This window comes from Sphaerodactylus townsendi, linkage group LG05 (assembly GCF_021028975.2).
Source record: "Sphaerodactylus townsendi isolate TG3544 linkage group LG05, MPM_Stown_v2.3, whole genome shotgun sequence".
In the NCBI taxonomy this organism is placed as follows: Eukaryota; Metazoa; Chordata; class Lepidosauria; order Squamata; family Sphaerodactylidae; genus Sphaerodactylus; species Sphaerodactylus townsendi.
In genome coordinates this window covers 6,844,689-6,865,862 of record NC_059429.1, presented here as the reverse complement: position 1 = coordinate 6,865,862, position 21,174 = coordinate 6,844,689, and the positions used below count along the sequence as shown (strand labels likewise).

Here is a 21,174-nt window from a genome sequence, read left to right as displayed (position 1 = left end):
GTGAAAGCCTTCGACAATAGAATGTATTTTGTTTATTGTTGCAAATTTGTATCTCACCCTTCACCAAAGTCCCTGGGCGACTTTATACCCAGTGTAAAGTAAAACCAGTTACTTAACACTGGAAACTTTAAAAAGACCACCCTGACGATTTGTTTCGATCTCCCCCGGGAGGGGGGAATCACCTCCTGTGTGTAAAGGAGGGGCCAACAGCTGGAGAGGCACGCCAATAGGGTCCAGCAGGGGTCTGCAATTGGCCATGCTGGCAGGGGCTGATGGGAATTGTAGTCCATGAACATCTGGAGAGCCACAGATTGCAGACCCCTGCTCTACCCACATCACCAGGCTGGGTCTCAGTTCAGCAGGGTCACTTTGAAATCACTTGAATTCTGCAATGTGTGCAAATTATGATAATTGCATTTTTTTGGGATAAGTTATCTAACTTGTGCCAGTTATTGAGAGAGGCAGAGAATTCATACGGTAGCCAAGCCTGGCCTTTAACTTTAGAGCGCTTTAGGGTCTAGAAACATACTTTTGATAAAAGGGAATTCCGGGCCCAAACTACATCATACTGACACTTCTATTAAGTGCCACGGTCTGTCCGTCATTCAGCTCGTAAGAAACAACAGGGCTGCTATTCTGAGTCATAACCAAAGGTCCTTTTTTGTTTAGACTTGCCCTTTAGAAAACTCAGGGAGAGTTTGTTTTGGGGGGGGGGGATGGCGTGGGAGACAGATTATTTGGCTTGCCCTCCGTTAATCTGCATCAGATATTTAAGCATCTGCTAACAACTGTGGCCAGCAGCTGACGGCTTTGAGGCCAAATCCTGCCAGTCGCTCTCCTCCCGGCCAAGAGTCGTCTTTCTGCTGGCATCTTCTCCAAAAACATAAATTTCAGGGATGCCTCCTGACAGCCTTCATTTAACAGTCTAGTCCTCGTGGAGGCACCTCTGCCTGTGTCTGGGCTGCACCCCTTTAAACCACAGGAGCGGAGCTGTCAAGTGGATTGGTTCTCCTCTGCCACCGCCTTTCTCTGCATATAGAAAACCAGGGAGAAAGCTAACAGCCCTTGATATGCTAATTTTCTGTGTGTGGAGTAGATTTTCCTCATTATATTTGCGTTTTCTCTTGGCTCATTCGCCTTTTCAAACACAGCATCTCCTATGACATCGGAGCAGCCAGCCAATGGCATGATCTGATGTTCCCGGTCTTTTATTACAGGGTTATTTTCCTTTGCTTCAGTTCTCACCCTTTTTTCCATTCGGGTTTAGACAAAGGTGACCAGATGGTCACCTTTGTGAGCCATTGCAGGACGGGTGGGGGTAAGTATAAGCCCCAGAAGGTCAGCAGGTTCTCCTGCTGCCAGACACAGATGCGCTGAATTGGCAAAGCCCCACCCAATTGACATTAGAGGCGCTTTCAGCTCCCCGGCTGCTCCTCCCGCAGACAATTAGAGAGTCCTTGGAAAGAGTTAGCGAAGGTCCTGATTTTTGGGAGGCTGCCGCACTACCTTGCGCCCCAGAAGGCAGTGCGGCAGCCTCCCAAAAATCAGGACAATTGAAATAACCCGCAGGACACAGGACAAATTGTTTGAAGGCGGGACTGTCCCGCCAAAAGCGGGAGGTCTGGTCAGCCTGGTTTAGACAGGTATTTGCATTGTGTAAACAACTGTTTTAAAGTGCAGTTCAAACACTGTTCATGCATTCAGCTTAAGCTGTATACTGCCATGCCCCCACAGAGGCTTTTGTTATTTCCACATTAAACTTCAGTTTCCCCATAGTTAGGATGGGTTCAGTTCATTGTTAAGTCTTCTAAGGGAGGGAATTTTAGTTATCCCCTGTCCCTTTAAGACATTTTCCCAAGAGTCGGTCTTCCTTCTTTACCCAGCAATCCCCCGTTTTAGCTCTAGCCAGTCAGTCAGAGCAAGGTGCCAAGGGTAGCTGCAGACTGTAATATTCGTGACGTATATGGTGGTCCATAGTAGTCTATGGTGACGTATAGAGCACAAGTTAAGGTTAACAGCCATTAGAATCAGACAAAGACTGAAGGAACTAAAAGGAAGCAAGGCACAGTGGACTTTCTTGAAAGTAACCAAGAGAAGACACAGTCTACAGCTTCAAATCTGCTCAAGACAATCAAGTACTTTGATTTATTTTAGACAGACCCAAGGGAGGAGTTAGGCCGGGTCTTAATTCTCCTAAGTAATAAACCTATTGTTGAACTGTTGAACCTGGCTTGTGTCTCCCCCACTCTGTCCTAGCCAAGTACAGGGCACCAAAAACAGATTCACTTGGGGGGCAGAACATACACGTCTCAATGCTGAAGAACCTCTGTAGTGCAGGAAGGGTTGTAAGAAAATAATATAAGAAGAAAATCACAATATTGATCCATATAAGGGAGAACTGAAATTTTTTTAAAGTACAGAAATACACGGGGACCAAAACCAGAGGTGGGATCCAGCAGGTTCTCACAGGTTCCCGAGAGTAGGTTACTAATTACTTGTGTGTGCCGAGAGGGGGTTACTAATGGGTGATTTTGCCACGTGATTTTTGCCTGAGTTACGCCCCTCCTCTCAGCAGTAGCGCGCAGAACTTGAAGCAGTCTAGCAGGAGGTGCACCGGCGTGTGTGGCAGCCTGCGCCTGTGTGCATTCGTTTCCCACCCAAGGACCGGAGCAGTGGCTGCATCCTTGCCACAGCCCCGCCCAGGAATGCCCCGCCCCCGGAATGCCTGGCCACGCTCCTGTCGTGCACTGCCCATCCCCATTGGCGCTACGCCACAGTTTGAATCCCACCACCATGGGAACCTGTTACTAAAATGTTTGGATCCCACCACTGACCAAAACTATTCACACATTACATATCTTGTGGACTATAGTGCCACAAGAAGCACCGACAGGCATTATGTGAAAGATCTTTGAAAGGCATTCATAGGAAGATGAGAACTGGCGGTGGATACGAGCTTTGATGGCTAAATAGAGCCTCCATGTACAGAGGCAGTGTATCTTTGACTGCTTTGGCTTTGATGCCCTCGTTCTGAGTGTTCTGGGGGCATCTGCAGAAAGCAAAATGATGGAATAAACAGCTGAATCCAGTGGGGCTAGTCTTAACTGGGGTGGAGATGTGTGTGTGTGACCCCCATGCTTAGAATGGGTTGACCCAGAAAGGGATGGAGACCCAAAGCAGAAGGCTGCAGAGCTCATGTAGTTTGGAAGAGACAAGGCTACCAGACTCAGACCTTGATCTGTATAAGCCCTTAACACCTTGTTAAGGTAACTGCAATATTGTTGGGAACTATTGGGAAGGTAGTTGTTTATTTTTGCTATGTTGTAAATGTTGGAGTTTATTGTTTCAGGGTTTTTTGTGTGTGTTTGAAATGGGTGAGAGTTCTCCTGGAAACCTTCACCATGTTGAATCCTGTTCACCAAGCCCTTGGAGTCTTCAAGAGCCAACCCACTTGCAGGAAGAATTAGACTTGGCAGTAACTAGAAGGACTTGAAAATGCAACCTGAACAGGACCTTGAAGTGTGATGTTAAATGTTGTATGTTATGTGTACGACTAGAAAACAGGCCTGGGAAGTTCAGCAGGTCTGGGGGGAAAAAAAACAGATCAGCTCACAGACCTGCCACTAATCTCAGGAAAAGGATCAAATCAGTATCCTCCGGGCCTGCTGCAAAACAGCCCTCTCCAGCTGCCCCCCCTCCCCCGGCAGCAGCGCAGCAAAAAGCCGATTAATAGGTTTAGGAGGGGGAAAAAACCCCTAAAATAGAGTAAGAGGATTGAGAGAGAATGAGGTCTGAAAGTGCATTTGCAGGGATCAGCAGGAGAGGAAAATATTTATCTGGCCAAAACTGAACCTAAAAGATCGGGCCCGAGAAAGGCGTTTGGTAGGTCACGCGAAAGCACTGAAGCCCCAACGTGGAATGAGTGGCGCCGGGCAGGATTTGGCCTAGGATAACCAGGCCTAAATGAGCCACGGATGAGGAAACCCAAAAGTGCAGGGAGGAGGGAAGGGAAGAACCTGCCAGGTTCCGGCTGCTGGTTTTCAACATTTCTCCCCAGGGCATGTAAGGTCATGGATCTCAAAGGATCTCACTGGCGGCCCAAACAGAAGACTAGAATCATCCACGAGAGCCGGGGGCTCCCCCCAGACATGAGAAGTTGTCAGGGGGTTTGTATCTAGTTGATTGAGATGCATTCCCAGCTCAATGCAATTGCTACAAGATCTATGCAACCAGCCTGCTGTCTGTTACCATTGCTATTCTGAGACATCATTTCCTTGAAAATTCCTAGAAGACGTTGACAGAGAGAAATTGTTCTCTCTTTCTCACAATACTAGAACCAGGGGGCATCCATTGAAAATGCTGGGGGGAAGAATTAGGACTAATAAAAGGAAACACTTCTTCACGCAACGTGTGATTGGTGTTTGGAATATGCTGCCACAGGAGGGGGTGATGGCCACTCACCTGGATAGCTTTAAAAGGGGCTTGGACAGATTGATGGAGGAGAAGTCGATTTATGGCTACCAATCTTGATCCTCCTTGATCTGAGACTGCAAATGCCTTAGCAGACCAGGTGCTCGGGAGCAACAGCCGCAGAAGGCCCTTGCTTTCACCTCCTGCAGGTGAGCTCCCAAAGGCACCTGGTGGGCCACTGTGAGTAGCAGAGAGCTGGACTAGATGGACTCTGGGCTGATCCAGCTGGCTTGTTCTTATGTTCTGAAGGAAGGAAGGAAGGAAGGAAGGAAGGAAGGAAGGAAGGAAGGAAGGAAGGAAGGAAGGAAGGAAGGAAGGAAGGAAGGAAGGAAGGAAGGAAGGAAGGAAGGAAGGCATGTGAGCTCCCAAAGGCACCTCCCAAAGGCATCTGGTGGGCCACTACGAGTAGCAGAGAGCTGGACTAGATGGACTCTGGATTCTGGTCTGATCCAGCTGGCTTGTTCTTATGTTCTTGATCTTTGCTTTATGACTTCACACGCCAAGTAGATAACTAGGCTTACCCCTGACACTTTTGGTCTCCCGGGAAACGGGATTGTTTCTGTTGTCCCATGGGGGAAGGATGACGGGTGGCTCTATCTCTGTTGCCGACCTTGGGATGCCTTCGCTCCAAACCAACTCTTTCTCACATTCTTTGGAGAAATGGGAGAGGGGATTAACATTGGGATAAAGGGGGTAGTAAAAGGCAGGTTCCCCAGAACTGGTTTTGTCCAGCTGGGCCTATAAATAAATGCTGCTGATCAACAGAGCCATAGCGAGGAGGAACTGCGCCTGGGGCACGTGTGTGCCCTGCGCCCCCGCCACGCCCCTTTAACGCCCCCACCTCAGAGTGCGCCTGGTGCAAGATGCCCGCCCCTCCCCCCGGAAGCTACACATCTGCTGATCAACAATACGTGTGATTGGTGTTTGGAATAGGCTGCCACAGGAGGTGGTGATGGCCACTAACCTGGATGGCTTTAAAAAGGGCTTGGACAGATTTATGGAGGAGAAGTCGATCTATGGCTTCCAATCTTGATCCTCCTTGATCTGAGATTGCAAATGCCTTAGCAGACCAGGGGCTCAGGAGCAGCAGCAGCAGCAGCAGAAGGCCATTGCTTTCACATCCTGCACGTGAGCTCCCAAAGGCACCTGGTGGGCCACTGCGAGTAGCAGAGTGCTGGACTAGATGGACTCTGGTCTGATCCAGCTGGCCAGTTCTTATGTTCTTATGTTCTTAATACAGAATTCATTTATTGCTTCAAGGTTTGAGACCTAACATTAAGCCCGTTCTCCTGGATCCCTGCGCCTTCTTCCATTCCTGCAGCTATGGATGGAGCTACGAGCAGGATGGCTTCCAACAGTGGTTCAGGCGACGACAGTGGGGCCCCGAGCTGCGGGCGAGTCCCCTGCTGGGGATGCCCACAAAGGCCTGGGAGACGATACCCCAGATGGCAAGAAGCCCATCCGGGTGGAAGAAACCCCATCGAGCTCGTTCCTTTCAGAGGAAATGGGGCGAACCCCGGTTCGTCGGGCTTCGTGGCCTGGGGCTATACCGAAGCGCCGGTTGGCAGAGTTCGAAGAGGGAGACTTGCTGGAGATCGAGCGCTGGGACCCGCTGTCGGATAGGGCCGAGAGAGAGAGACAGCCTACCTCCGGTGCAGCCACGAAGAAATCCAACGGGACCTGCGCCTCCTGCAGCAACAACTGGCGGATATACAAGCAACCTGCGGCGGGGGGGGGGGGGGCGCAGGCAGTCCCGGCCAACCAACAAGCCACGGTAGCTGTGTAATGTGTGCTGGTTGTGTTACCGCCAGGACAATATTTTCCTGAGCCTTTCGCTGAACTACACTGGCTAATATTCAAAGCAGAGAGACCAGTGTTGTCCAAAAGTCTCCATAAGGCCTGGAAAGAACATATGTGTGTGTGTGTGTGTGTATATATATATATATATATATATATATGTATATATATGTGTGTATATATATGTATATATGTATGTGTATATATGTGTGTGTGTATGTGTATATATGTGTGTGTGTGAGTATGTATGTATGAATATGCCATTTTTTTACATGATTTTCCCTCTGCTCTATCCCCTTTAAGGTTTAATGTAAACCCCCCCCCCCCCACCCGGTGTTGGATTTTTTATTTGCACAATGTTTAGGATTATACTTTAGCTAGGGTCTCCAGTTGATTTAAGGTTTTGCTGCTGTTAATTTAGGATACTCTTGCTTATATGTATGTGAGCTTGTACTGTATTGGAAGTTCTTTAAGATTTCCTCTAATGTTTAAGTTTAGAAATGTTATTTTAGATATCTGTATCTGTTGGTGAAAGCAGCAGCTTGTAGCAGCTAAGGGCCAAGAAAGCCAACTTTGGAATTCAGTTTGGGCCAACACCCGGTAGATCTCTTTAGCGAAAACAAAGACCCCTTTGGATTTACAAATTGAATTTGATGACGGTACCCCAGATATCCCGTAGCCAAGAAGAACGTAAGCCAAGATTGCCATTGGACCACGAACTTTCTTTTGTTATGGACTGAGTATGCTGAGCCTCAGGGACATAACTCAAGGAAGCAGCCTCCATCTCTTACAACTAGATACCTGGGTAAAAGCAAGCACAGCCTCACCCAGTTTTATGAATGGACACTCTCCGCTCCTTGCTCTTGGACTATCTTGAAGTCTCGCAGGAAGACGCCTGATAGCAGGATCTCATGGTCCCATTCACAAAGTTGTAACTGAATTCTTTCTTTTTATAAGATGCTCTTTCTTTATTGCTGCTGTAAGGCATCCTGCCTCCCTACCTGCCCCTTTTGCCTGCCCCCTTGCCCCTTTTGATCGGTGTGTATAAAAAGTCCTGTGCTTGGCTACGAAAGCGCGATTCCCCTGCCTGAGCTGTTACCACCACTTCCGAATAAAATATTTTGTTTTTGAAGAACACCGGCTTCCTGCGCCTCACTACGTTGCCTGAGCTGAAATCACTATTTTGTCACCTGAATGCAGCAGCGGCAACAGTTGTAACATCCAAAAAAATTGAAAGTGTGCAGGCAAAAGTGTTATGCTTGATTTCTCAGGCTCCCCCTTATATTTCAAATGCAGCTATTGGGCTAGATGTGGGGTTACTATTTGCTGAAGGCAGGATCTGACTGTCAGGAATCCTACATTGGCTCAGATTGTTTGATTCCAACAAGGGCCCCCTAGTACATGGCATATGTAAAGGACCATGGAGGACCCGCAATGTGCTCTTGGCTTTGGCCAAATGCCAGGGACTCTGAAAGGGGGCAGCAATTGGCATGGTGCTGCTTCACGCTCCTACCCAGGGGCTCCCAACTTTTGCTAGGAAAGAGAGTCATGCCCCCCCACCCCCGGCCCCCATGATGACTCAAGAGATACAATAAGGACCCAAAAGTCTGTGGACTGTCTTAAGACTCCTAATGGAATCTGCACTGGGCCTCCGACCCAGTTGAGAGAGAAAACAAGGAAGAAAAAGCAGAAATAATTTAATGACCAAAGCAAAGTTTCTCTGGCCAGCCTCCTAAGCCGCCATGACTAGGAGTGTGGAAAGCCAGACAATGGTGGAATTACAGGCAGCAGCAGCCCAGGGGGAGTGGGGCAGCAACCAGCAACCCCCAACCCTGCCTTCAGCCTTCCGCCTGCATTTTGCTCAGTCCGTCGGCATACTGGAAGTCCACCCCGTTCTCGTAATCGTACATGTCCAGGGCCACTTCACAGCTCTCCCGGACCACGCGCTCTTTGTCATGGGCGTAGGCCTGCAGAGTGGCCAGGCAGGAGGCCTTGGCGATGGAGCCCAAGGCCTCGGCGCACTCGTGACGCACCATGGAGTTCTCGGCCGCATTTCCCAGGGCTGCCATCAGCTGCGGGACGGAGGCCTCGTGCTGCATCTGACCCAGGACGTACGCAATCTCATGGCGGAACAGGGCGCCGCTGGACTTTAGGCCTGGAAGAGAGAATTGGTGATGTTCAGTGAGGGCGTGGGTGGGTTCTCCTCGGGTGCAAACCCTGCCCCGATGGGCAAGTCCCAGCAAAACCGAACCGGGTTAAGAACAGAGAACAGCAGCTAGACCAGAGTGCGCCCAGTGCACACTCTAGCTTTTTCACACGCAGCCCCACGTGGCACCACAACCACTTACTTTTAGGAAAGAAGCAGGCCGAAAAAGCCTGCCTGTGTTGCCTGGGCCTGGTGGGAACTACATCTCCCAGGAGCCCCCAGGAAATGTAGTTCCCACCAGGCCCAGGCAAGGCAGGCAGGCTTCTTCTCTGGGATGTTCCATTCCTAAAAGAAAGTGGGGGAAATGTGCTGCGAGGGTGCGGGGGCCCTGTGGGGGAGGGGGGATTTTTTCGCCCCCCACGTGACCAGAATCGGTGCGCCTGGTGCGTTGCGCACCCCCCCGGCCCCCTGGTGGCTTCGCCACTGGTTGAGAATGTAGGCACAGAGTGGCTGTATCCTGCCGCAGGCAACATTTTCCAAGCGCCATCATTCAAACTTCTGAGGGGGGCTGCTCATTTTCCAACACTGCTGCATCTCCCCCAAAAGCAGACTTTCAGGGCACAAAAATATAAGAACCACCTGCTGGCAGAAGAATCCACCTCCAGTGTTTCTGCGTGAGTTTATAATCTGGGTGTTAGCTTCAGAATGTGAGTTGATCTCAGAACGGGGTTTCTTGCAGAGATGCCATGCACAGTCTCCTCTGAGGGCAAGCAATAAATTCTAAACACCCAAAACTCCTTGGAATCAGCCGCTTGGCTGAGGGCTTTTAGATTCTGGCTGCGAATTCATTTTCTCTCAGACTGTAATTCCCTGGTCCACCGTCTGCTCTCTGACACCCATTCCAACCCCTGGTTTTCCATAATTGAAGAAAAAATGGCCTCTATTGGACTGTCAGTGGATTCACTTTGCCCTTTGTCCTATTCAGAAGCTTATAGGAAATTAAAAGGTCAACTATTGGATAGAGAGTTCTCCACCCTAATCACCGCAGCCAAGAAAACGCGCTCCCCTCATAGATATTTTTTTCTCTCCCATTTTGTCCGGGCTACTTTAGCACACCACCCGGAATAGCTTAATAATAAACCCCTGTTCAAAGGAGAGTCACAATGCTCGCCTAGGGTTTAATGTTATGCCTTCTGGCTCTGTTACATGGCAGATTTCTATTGGGCAAGAAAAGGCTAAAAGATTGTGCCTGTGTAACAATGGCTCAGCTGAATCTCTGGCCCACCAATTACTTCACTGTCTCAGATTCAAGGAAATCAGATCCAAGTATGTGAATCTTACTCCTTTACATTTACCAGATCTCCCCGATTTAATTAGATTACACTACTTGTTGGACAACCCTGATCCTTCTCTCTGTATGATAGTGGCAGACTTTCTCCTGGAAATTACTAAACGCCAGTAGATTTCCTTCGACCTAACATTTATTTCCTGTATTGTATATGCTTTTTAATCCGCTTTTTATTATTGTTGTACTGTTGTCTATGCCCATAAAGGCTTGCTTCTAAAAAAAATTCTAAACACCCCAATGAAGAGACAAAACATGAATCCCCACTCCTGGCCACAGTCGGACCATTCAGAGATGTAACAGGCAGACACCTTGGGTGGCTTGCTCAATGACCTTGTTTAAATTTGCTTCCTTGTGCACTGGTGTTCTTTGGTAGCACACAGGCAGCATCTTGGAGGGAAACAACGGGTAAGGGACCCAACTAAGAGGCTAACAGACTGGGAGGGCAGTGAGATGGGTCAAGCGACTTGCTGCTCAAGCTGTGAGCCAGGACAAGAAGAAAGAGCGGCTGGGATTGTGGGATCATACTGGAAAGTCGGGAATGACTTCTCCGCTTGCACCTGCCACTCAAAAAGGGCTGCGGGACACAAAATTCCCAGCTGAGAACCAGAGCTTGAAATCCCCCCCTCCCAGACCACTAACTTAACTTCCATTTTGAACTGGATGATGTGGGGAACAGTGGCTCATTGAGAAGAAGAGTTTGGATTTATATCCCCTTTTCTCTCCTGTAGGAGACTCACAGGGACTTACAATCTCCTTGCCCTTCCCCCCTCACAACAAACACCCTGTGAGGTGGGTGGGGCTGAGAGAGCTCCAGAAAGCTGTGACTAGCCCAAGGTCACCCAGCTGGCATGTATTGCAGTGCACAGGCTAATCTGAATTCCCCAGATCAGCCTCCACAGCTCAGGCGGCACAGCAGGAAATCAAACCCGGTACCTCCAGATCAGAGTGCACCTGCTCTTAACCACCGCACTGCTGCTGCTCCTGCAGTCACATTTGAACACAGGACTTGCCCGCCTGCCACCACCTAGCTGCAGTTCTGCACTAGCTCCCAGCCTGGGGAGCAGAACTGCGCAGGCTCACCGTCAGCGAGGGCCAGGACAGCGGGCTCTCCCCCCAGGTTCCGCAGGGCAAACATGGCCCGGTAACGCTCGAAGAGTGGCCGCGATTCGTCCAGCAACGCTGCCCTCAGCTTCCCCACGTCTTCCTCCAGGGCAGGGGGGGCCGGGTCCACGGAACTGTAGGGGCTGGTCGAGGGCTCTGCTTTCTGCGTCTGAAGCCATTCCAGCCTCTTCACGGCCAGCTGGCACGTTTCTGCGACCTGGACAAGTTGGGACACAAAACGGCAATTATCTCTTGACTCGCTCGTCCGATTCGCTCATTTACCTTCCCCAGAAACGAAACGAAAGATGCGGCTAGCCTCCACCCAGGCCAGGGCTTTTGTGGCCCTGGCCCCCCGCCGGGTGAAACACTCTTCCTTCTATTAAATATTACAGATCCAGGGATAAGAATCGAACATAGGAAACTTTTTCAATATATGATATCAGCAGCAAGGACATTAATCGCAAAAAAAATGGAAAAGCGAAGAACTCCCAGAGGAAAGAGATTGGATGAATAAGTTAATAGAATATCTTGGACATGATAAATTGTCATCTATAATCAACCAAAAATCTATCGACAAATACTTAAAAGATTGGGATCCCCTGCTGAAATATATGAAAAAAGGAAAGAATAATGACGTAGTTCCAAGTTTATGTCAAAGTTAAAGTGTATATAAATATAATAGAAACTTGTCTTTAAGCTTTGAATGAAGTAAAGAAAAAAGAAGAATGGTTATACAAAATTAGGAATTAATTTGAGACTTAAGTTTAAGATTGTAATAATGAGGAAGTAAAATACGTTAATATTTGTTACAGTAGAATATGGAAGAAATGGAAACTATGTAATTTATGTGTTTTTTATGTTCTTTTATAATTTTGAAACTAATAAAGATTTATACTTCAAAAAAAAGAAACACTCTTCCTTCAGCCATCAGGGCCCCGCGGGACCTTGGTGAGTTCTGCAGGGCCCTGCAAAACTGAGCTGTTCCACCGGGCCTTTGGGGAGGCCGGCCGCAGACTGTCCGCCTCCTCTTGATGCCCCCGTGTACCATCTGTTTTACTGTACCATCTCCAGCGGTTTGCTGGTCCCCTCCCGAGAGTATGGGATTGGACGCCGTCTATAAGTGTGGGGCGAAATACATTGCTGCTACTTTTTTAAAGGGATTTTAATGTAATTTTCTGATTATATTGTTTGTATTCTGATGTATATTGCTTTGTTGCCTGTTGATTTTATTGTACGCAGCCCAGAGCCCTTTGGGGACAGATTGGTTTGTTTGTTTATATTATTGTAGATTTCACAGCTGCCAGATCTTTAGCTGGTTGTTGGCCTTCATTACAATTCGAGCCTCACCCAGAGGCCTAGGAAGTTGTAATGTATCGGCGTAGTATTCGTGCGGATCCCGGCAGCCTGCCTTCTGAATTTGACAGATGTTAATTTTGAAATTTGAATTATTTTGAATTATTATTATTATTATTACAAAAACACGAAAACACAGCAAACAAGATTACTATGCTGGATTTTGTATTAAATCACAGCATCTAGGACTGTGTGATGTATCAACAAATAATGCGTGCAGAGCCGAGTAGGGTGGCCTTTTGCAGCTGACACATGGTGATTTTGTCAGTGCCGATAGTTTTTAAGTGCCAGCCAAGGTCTTTAGGCACTGCACCCAGGACTTTAAAAAAAAATTATCATCAACAACAACAACAACAACTTCCTAGGCCTCTGGGTAAGGCTCAAATTGTAATGAAAGGCCAACAACCAGCTAAAGATCTGGCAGCTGTGAAGTCTACCATAATAATAATAACGTCACAATAGGCTAGCAGCAATGGTGCACTGGAACCTTTGCAAAAAGTACGGCCTGCCCTGTAGCAAGACCTGGTACGAGCACAAGCCAGAGAAGACCACAGAAAATGAAGAAGCAAAAATACTCTGGGACTTTAGAATACAGACAGACAGACACCTGGCACACAACACCCCAGACATAACAGTGATAGAGAAAAAACATGTTTGGATCTTAGATGTTGCTGTGCCAGTTGACAGCAGGGTAGAGGACAAAGAGCTGAAAAAGATCACATAATACAAGGACCTACAAATTGAAGTTGAACAATTGTGGCAAAAAAGAACAACAGTAATCCCACTAGTAGTCGGTGCTCTAGGAGGAATCCCAAGAAATCTTGAAAAACATCTGGAAAGCCTAAACTTGGACAGAACATCAGTCCACATGCTGCAGAAAGCAGCACTTCTAGGAACTGCACATATTCTATGCAAATACCTCTAATATCCTAGGTCCTTGGGAAGGACTCGATATTCAGAGATGAATTCCAGACACTTGCGCTGTGTTATGTGTATAATAATAATAATAATAATAATAATAATAATAATAATAATAATAATGACTGAGCCAAGGATAGACAAATGGCATGGGGCGACGTGTGTTTCAAACCGCAGTGACAGCGAGGCGCTGGCTGTCAAACTGGAGCTCCCGAGCTCCCTCACTTTAATAGAAAAGGACACGCAAGATTCTAGTTCGCACAGCTGCAGAGATATGGTCCAAATCTCAGAAGTCGTAAAATATTTTTTTTGGAGGGGGGGATATGAGATCGTGGATATAATGCGCTGCTTTCCACCGCCTTATCTGGCTGACAACATCAGAATAAATTATGCAATTTACTGGCATCCAATACAAAACTTGGCATCCAATACAAACCCTTATTCCTTTGTTTGCAGTTTGCAGTTTGATGCAACACCCAGAAGACAGCCAGAAAGGAATTGCTCCCGCCCAGCTCCACTCCGAACGCAGACTCAAGGGGCAACGTGGAACATCTCCACTTTCAGCCTCCTTTTTAACGCATGGCTCTCCAGTAATGCTCCTTTCCTGACTTGTGCGTGCCCTTACTCGAGAGGAGGCTGAGAACCGACTGTCCGCCCACCCCACCGCTGAAGAAATGTTGTTGAAACTGCCACTTTCATACCCCGAAAACAAAGTTTCCAGTCTCAAATTTCACAAAATGTGTTTGTGCGGTGGAAAGACCCCCATGGGCCCACCCTGGCTGCGGCTGTGTCATTACACAAGAACGCATGTTAACTTGCCCCTGAATCAGATCCCTGGCCCCTTAAAGCCAACGTGGTCTTTCCAACTGACAGCGGCTCCCTAGGGTTTCAGGGACTGGCAGTTAACTTCACCAGCAGCCTGATCCTTAACGGGGAATGCCGGGAATGGAACCTGGGGCATATTGCATGCCCAGCAGATACTCTACCACTGACCCACAGGCCCTCCAGAAGCTGTAGCCAGGCAAGCTCGTCTCCAAAGCTCCCAGTTACCTCAATAACGGGGTCCGAGGAGTAGAGTCTCAGGACATCCAGGACTTTGGGGTTCCCGATAGCTCCCAAAGCTTCTCCTGCAGGGAGGAAGAAGAAGAAGAAGAAGAGTAGTTTGGATTTTTATCCCCCCTTTCTCTCCTGCAGGAGACTCAAAGGGGCTTACAATCTCCTTGCCCTTCCCCCTCACAACAAACACCCTGTGAGGTAGATGGGGCTGAGAGAGCTCCGAGAAGCTGTGACTAGCCCAAGGTCACCCAGCTGGCGTGTGTGGGAGTGCACAGGCTAACCTGAATTCCCCAGATAAGCCTCCACAGCTCAGGCGGCAGAGCGGGGAATCAAACCCGGTTCCTCCAGATTAGATAGCCAATAAGCTCTTAACCTCCCACGTAGAAACTGCGCAGTTGATAGAAAGCACTACCGGGCCTTGCCCAAGATAGGGAAAAAACGGAGCGGGGACCTTTTCAGTGGATGCACCCAGAAAACCTTCTGGCACAGGAAAGCTTGTCTGCAGCCAAGTCTGTTTAGCAGTCAGGATTTTTTTAAAAATGATTTTCCCGAAGGGAGTGTGCCATTTCCTCAACCCCAAGTGAAATTATGAGCATCTTCCCTGGCTCGTTTGAAGTTGGGGCAAATCCCATTACACGTAACTGCTGATTTTGTTAAAAATAATGTGCAGAACTTTATATCTTTTGGCTAACATTTTAGTGCTTTCAGCCTGATCAGCTGACTGTTTACATTAATTTCCACAAGGTAGGTATTTTGAGAATTTTTACTTAAATAGGGATAGCGTGACATGAATATTTCCGATAAATAAATAGGCAACACCCGTTCCCCAACCCCCACACCCGGAGCAAGCTGACCATGTTGAGGAGAGCCAGTGTGGTGTAGTGGTTAAGAGCAGGTGCACTCTAATCTGGGTAACCGGGTTTGATTCCCCGCTCTGCCACTTGAGCTATGGAGGCTTATCTGGTGTACTAGATAAACTTGTACGCTCCAACACACACCAGCTGGGTGACCTTGGGCTCGTCACAGTTCTTCGGAGCTCTCTCAGCCCCACCCACCTCACAGGGTGTTTGCTGTGAGAGGGGAAGGGAAAGGAGTTTGTAAGCCCCTTTGAGTCTCTGATGGGAATTGTAGGCCATGAACATCTGGAGAGTCGCAGGTTGCAGACCGCTGGGTTAATTAGCCCAGCCGGCCTCACAGGGTCGTTGTGACAATAAAAAACAGAAAAAGGGAAACCACATGCCCTTCTCTATGCTGCCTAAGAGGAAGGGTGGGTTGAAAACAAAGCGCCACCAAACTCCGCGAGGAAAAACTAAAGGACTTGGGAATGTTTAGTCTGGAAAAGAGGAGGTTGGGCAAGGGGCGCGGGAGGGGGGGCGGACATGATTGCTCTCTTTAAGGATTTGAAAGGCTGTCTCTTAGAGGAGGGCAGAGAGCTGTCCCTGTCGGCAGCAGAGAATAGGACTTGCGATGAAGAGTTTAAATTATGGGCGGAAAGGTATTGCTTGCATATGAGGAAAAAAATGTACAGAAAGAGTTATTCGGCAGTGGAATTGGCTGCCTAGAGAGGGGGTGAGTTCCCAGTTACTGGCAGCCTTCAAGCAGCAGCTGGACGAACGCTCACCAGGGATTCTTCAGGCTGGCCCTGCAAGGAGTCGTATGAGACTGCCTACTAGACCGCCGACTCTGCGTTTGTATTCTATGATTCTATCTACAGATAAGACAGACAAGGTTGCTGAATGATCTGGCTGATACCGAAAGGGGTTCTGGGGTAAAAGATGGAAGCAGAGTCCACCTGGAAGCATTCCCTCTCCTCCCCTTGCCCGCCCGCCCGCCCGCCCGCCCGCCCGTCCGTCCGTCCATCCATCCATCCATCCGATTTTAAACCGCCCACCCCTGAAGGGCTCTGGGCGGTGTGCGACAGGCCAAATAGAGCATTACACACAACAGGCCAGAGACGGCATTACACACAATAAAATACAGTTAGTTATAAACACAATTTACAAACTCTATAAAAACAAAGCGGCATTTACAGTACAATAAGTACAACAGCATTACAAAAAGTGTGGCGCCCAATCCCAAGGCCAGGAGGGGACAGCAGTGCAATGCTATATTGGGCGTGCCAACAATGGAATAGCACGCAACACAGGGGCATCCTGGCTTTCCTCACCTGCTTCATGTCGGACCATGGCCTCCTGAGAGGTATCCTGAAGCACACGGAGGAGGACAGGGACGGCGCGCTCATCCTGCATCTGCCCGAGGCAGTAGGCCAGCTCATGCTTGAGAAGGGCGGAGTCGTCCCCAAAGGCTCCGCTGATCCACTCGATGGCAGCTGCCCCACCCAGATTGCGCAAGGTGAAGAGAGCCCGGAAGCGGCTCTTCAGGGGCTGGCTGGAGTCCACCAGGGTCTTGCCAATCAGCTCAATTTCCTTCTCCGTCACCATGCTGTGTCCTGGCAGGGCGGATCCAGCTGCCCCCGAGAGGTGGACGCACCTGTGCCAAAACTCGACGGGCACCTGAACAAGAACCAAAGGAAGGATCCCATGAGAATTCCCACCCTCCAGAATTCAGCACTTGCAATTTCATCGTTTCAGAAGACTACAAGGAAAAAAAAAGACTTTTCCCTCATTCAGGAGATTTTTTGGGGTATCAAACACGGCGTTACTTTTACCTGCGTGGAAAGGTCATTACGGTTTGGCAATCGTCACCCTATTTCACAGAAAGCTGGGTGGCTGGAGTCAGACATTAAAGCAGCAAAATCAAGACCTCAAAGAAGGTGAGAACCGCAAAGGATTGCGAAGAGCTCCAAGCGGACCTTGATAAATTAGGTGAGTGGGCTCAGAAATGGCAAATGCAGTTCAATGTAGCAAAATTACCCCCCCCCCCCCCCCCCCCCCCCCCCCCCCTCCACCCCCCCCCCCCGCCCCCCCCCCCTCCTTCCCCTCCCTTGCATGCCCCCCCGCCCCCCCCCCCCCCCCCCCCCCCCCCCGCCCCCCCCCCACCCCCCCCCCCCCCCTCCCCCACCCCCCCCCCCCACACCCACCCCCCCCCCCCTCCCCCCCCCCCCCCCCCCCCCTCCCCCCCCCCCGCCCCCCCCCCCCACCCCCCACCTCCCCCCCCCCCCCCCCCCCCCCCCACCCCCCCCCCCCCCCCCCCCCCCCCCCCCCCCCCCCCCCCCCCCCCACCCCCCCCCCCCCCCACCCCCCCCCCCCCCCACCCCCCCCCCCCCCCACCCCCCCCCCCCCCCACCCCCCCCCCCCCCCACCCCCCCCCCCCCCCACCCCCCCCCCCCCCCACCCCCCCCCCCCCCCACCCCCCCCCCCCCCCACCCCCCCCCCCCCCCACCCCCCCCCCCCCCCACCCCCCCCCCCCCCCACCCCCCCCCCCCCCCACCCCCCCCCCCCCCCACCCCCCCCCCCCCCCACCCCCCCCCCCCCCCACCCCCCCCCCCCCCCACCCCCCCCCCCCCCCACCCCCCCCCCCCCCCACCCCCCCCCCCCCCCACCCCCCCCCCCCCCCACCCCCCCCCCCCCCCACCCCCCCCCCCCCCCACCCCCCCCCCCCCCCACCCCCCCCCCCCCCCACCCCCCCCCCCCCCCACCCCCCCCCCCCCCCACCCCCCCCCCCCCCCACCCCCCCCCCCCCCCACCCCCCCCCCCCCCCACCCCCCCCCCCCCCCACCCCCCCCCCCCCCCACCCCCCCCCCCCCCCACCCCCCCCCCCCCCCACCCCCCCCCCCCCCCACCCCCCCCCCCCCCCACCCCCCCCCCCCCCCACCCCCCCCCCCCCCCACCCCCCCCCCCCCCCACCCCCCCCCCCCCCCACCCCCCCCCCCCCCCACCCCCCCCCCCCCCCACCCCCCCCCCCCCCCACCCCCCCCCCCCCCCACCCCCCCCCCCCCCCACCCCCCCCCCCCCCCACCCCCCCCCCCCCCCACCCCCCCCCCCCCCCACCCCCCCCCCCCCCCACCCCCCCCCCCCCCCACCCCCCCCCCCCCCCACCCCCCCCCCCCCCCACCCCCCCCCCCCCCCACCCCCCCCCCCCCCCACCCCCCCCCCCCCCCACCCCCCCCCCCCCCCACCCCCCCCCCCCCCCACCCCCCCCCCCCCCCACCCCCCCCCCCCCCCACCCCCCCCCCCCCCCACCCCCCCCCCCCCCCACCCCCCCCCCCCCCCACCCCCCCCCCCCCCCACCCCCCCCCCCCCCCACCCCCCCCCCCCCCCACCCCCCCCCCCCCCCACCCCCCCCCCCCCCCACCCCCCCCCCCCCCCACCCCCCCCCCCCCCCACCCCCCCCCCCCCCCACCCCCCCCCCCCCCCACCCCCCCCCCCCCCCACCCCCCCCCCCCCCCACCCCCCCCCCCCCCCACCCCCCCCCCCCCCCACCCCCCCCCCCCCCCACCCCCCCCCCCCCCCACCCCCCCCCCCCCCCACCCCCCCCCCCCCCCACCCCCCCCCCCCCCCACCCCCCCCCCCCCCCACCCCCCCCCCCCCCCACCCCCCCCCCCCCCCACCCCCCCCCCCCCCCACCCCCCCCCCCCCCCACCCCCCCCCCCCCCCACCCCCCCCCCCCCCCACCCCCCCCCCCCCCCACCCCCCCCCCCCCCCACCCCCCCCCCCCCCCACCCCCCCCCCCCCCCACCCCCCCCCCCCCCCACCCCCCCCCCCCCCCACCCCCCCCCCCCCCCACCCCCCCCCCCCCCCACCCCCCCCCCCCCCCACCCCCCCCCCCCCCCACCCCCCCCCCCCCCCACCCCCCCCCCCCCCCACCCCCCCCCCCCCCCACCCCCCCCCCCCCCCACCCCCCCCCCCCCCCACCCCCCCCCCCCCCCACCCCCCCCCCCCCCCACCCCCCCCCCCCCCCACCCCCCCCCCCCCCCACCCCCCCCCCCCCCCACCCCCCCCCCCCCCCACCCCCCCCCCCCCCCACCCCCCCCCCCCCCCACCCCCCCCCCCCCCCACCCCCCCCCCCCCCCACCCCCCCCCCCCCCCACCCCCCCCCCCCCCCACCCCCCCCCCCCCCCACCCCCCCCCCCCCCCACCCCCCCCCCCCCCCACCCCCCCCCCCCCCCACCCCCCCCCCCCCCCACCCCCCCCCCCCCCCACCCCCCCCCCCCCCCACCCCCCCCCCCCCCCACCCCCCCCCCCCCCCACCCCCCCCCCCCCCCACCCCCCCCCCCCCCCACCCCCCCCCCCCCCCACCCCCCCCCCCCCCCACCCCCCCCCCCCCCCACCCCCCCCCCCCCCCACCCCCCCCCCCCCCCACCCCCCCCCCCCCCCACCCCCCCCCCCCCCCACCCCCCCCCCCCCCCACCCCCCCCCCCCCCCACCCCCCCCCCCCCCCACCCCCCCCCCCCCCCACCCCCCCCCCCCCCCACCCCCCCCCCCCCCCACCCCCCCCCCCCCCCACCCCCCCCCCCCCCCACCCCCCCCCCCCCCCACCCCCCCCCCCCCCCACCCCCCCCCCCCCCCACCCCCCCCCCCCCCCACCCCCCCCCCCCCCCACCCCCCCCCCCCCCCACCCCCCCCCCCCCCCACCCCCCCCCCCCCCCACCCCCCCCCCCCCCCACCCCCCCCCCCCCCCACCCCCCCCCCCCCCCACCCCCCCCCCCCCCCACCCCCCCCCCCCCCCACCCCCCCCCCCCCCCACCCCCCCCCCCCCCCACCCCCCCCCCCCCCCACCCCCCCCCCCCCCCACCCCCCCCCCCCCCCACCCCCCCCCCCCCCCACCCCCCCCCCCCCCCACCCCCCCCCCCCCCCACCCCCCCCCCCCCCCACCCCCCCCCCCCCCCACCCCCCCCCCCCCCCACCCCCCCCCCCCCCCACCCCCCCCCCCCCCCACCCCCCCCCCCCCCCACCCCCCCCCCCCCCCACCCCCCCCCCCCCCCACCCCCCCCCCCCCCCACCCCCCCCCCCCCCCACCCCCCCCCCCCCCCACCCCCCCCCCCCCCCACCCCCCCCCCCCCCCACCCCCCCCCCCCCCCACCCCCCCCCCCCCCCACCCCCCCCCCCCCCCACCCCCCCCCCCCCCCACCCCCCCCCCCCCCCACCCCCCCCCCCCCCCACCCCCCCCCCCCCCCACCCCCCCCCCCCCCCACCCCCCCCCCCCCCCACCCCCCCCCCCCCCCACCCCCCCCCCCCCCCACCCCCCCCCCCCCCCACCCCCCCCCCCCCCCACCCCCCCCCCCCCCCACCCCCCCCCCCCCCCACCCCCCCCCCCCCCCACCCCCCCCCCCCCCCACCCCCCCCCCCCCCCACCCCCCCCCCCCCCCACCCCCCCCCCCCCCCACCCCCCCCCCCCCCCACCCCCCCCCCCCCCCACCCCCCCCCCCCCCCACCCCCCCCCCCCCCCACCCCCCCCCCCCCCCACCCCCCCCCCCCCCCACCCCCCCCCCCCCCCACCCCCCCCCCCCCCCACCCCCCCCCCCCCCCACCCCCCCCCCCCCCCACCCCCCCCCCCCCCCACCCCCCCCCCCCCCCACCCCCCCCCCCCCCCACCCCCCCCCCCCCCCACCCCCCCCCCCCCCCACCCCCCCCCCCCCCCACCCCCCCCCCCCCCCACCCCCCCCCCCCCCCACCCCCCCCCCCCCCCACCCCCCCCCCCCCCCACCCCCCCCCCCCCCCACCCCCCCCCCCCCCCACCCCCCCCCCCCCCCACCCCCCCCCCCCCCCACCCCCCCCCCCCCCCACCCCCCCCCCCCCCCACCCCCCCCCCCCCCCACCCCCCCCCCCCCCCACCCCCCCCCCCCCCCACCCCCCCCCCCCCCCACCCCCCCCCCCCCCCACCCCCCCCCCCCCCCACCCCCCCCCCCCCCCACCCCCCCCCCCCCCCACCCCCCCCCCCCCCCACCCCCCCCCCCCCCCACCCCCCCCCCCCCCCACCCCCCCCCCCCCCCACCCCCCCCCCCCCCCACCCCCCCCCCCCCCCACCCCCCCCCCCCCCCACCCCCCCCCCCCCCCACCCCCCCCCCCCCCCACCCCCCCCCCCC

General features: G+C 57.4%; 2 protein-coding genes across 2 annotated transcripts in view; one reads left to right on the top strand and one right to left on the bottom strand.

Annotated features, from left to right (window-relative positions):
• Nucleotides 1-7,948: 7,948 nt before the first annotated feature.
• On the bottom strand, nt 7,949-17,030 carry DOHH (deoxyhypusine hydroxylase). Its single transcript, XM_048495783.1, has 4 exons — nt 16,357-17,030; nt 14,184-14,260; nt 10,842-11,079; nt 7,949-8,422 (listed from the first exon to the last, which is right to left on the bottom strand). Exons 1-4 carry the CDS (start codon nt 16,628-16,630, stop codon nt 8,106-8,108), a joined length of 906 nt encoding a protein of 301 aa, XP_048351740.1. The 5' UTR covers nt 16,631-17,030; the 3' UTR covers nt 7,949-8,105.
• The window catches only part of LOC125432774 (BTB/POZ domain-containing protein 2-like), a 47,939-nt gene continuing 43,393 nt past the window's right edge, over nt 16,629-21,174 (top strand). Inside the window, exon 1 of the mRNA XM_048496682.1 lies at nt 16,629-16,669. Within this exon, the coding sequence (XP_048352639.1) occupies nt 16,629-16,669 (41 nt within the window). The remainder of the gene's footprint in view (nt 16,670-21,174) is intronic.

What these genes read in the sequence shown, in the direction of transcription:
- DOHH (XM_048495783.1), bottom strand. Translation starts at nt 16,630, where the DNA reads ATGGTGACGGAGAAGGAAATTGAGCTGATTGGCAAGACCCTGGTGGAC. An exon ending in CATGGTCCGACATGAAGCAG is followed by an intron (nt 14,261 to 16,356) that starts GTGAGGAAAGCC and finishes TCCTCCCTGCAG; the next exon opens with GAGAAGCTTTGGGAGCTATC. An exon ending in TGTCCTGGCCCTCGCTGACG is followed by an intron (nt 8,423 to 10,841) that starts GTGAGCCTGCGC and finishes TCTCTCTTCCAG; the next exon opens with GCCTAAAGTCCAGCGGCGCC.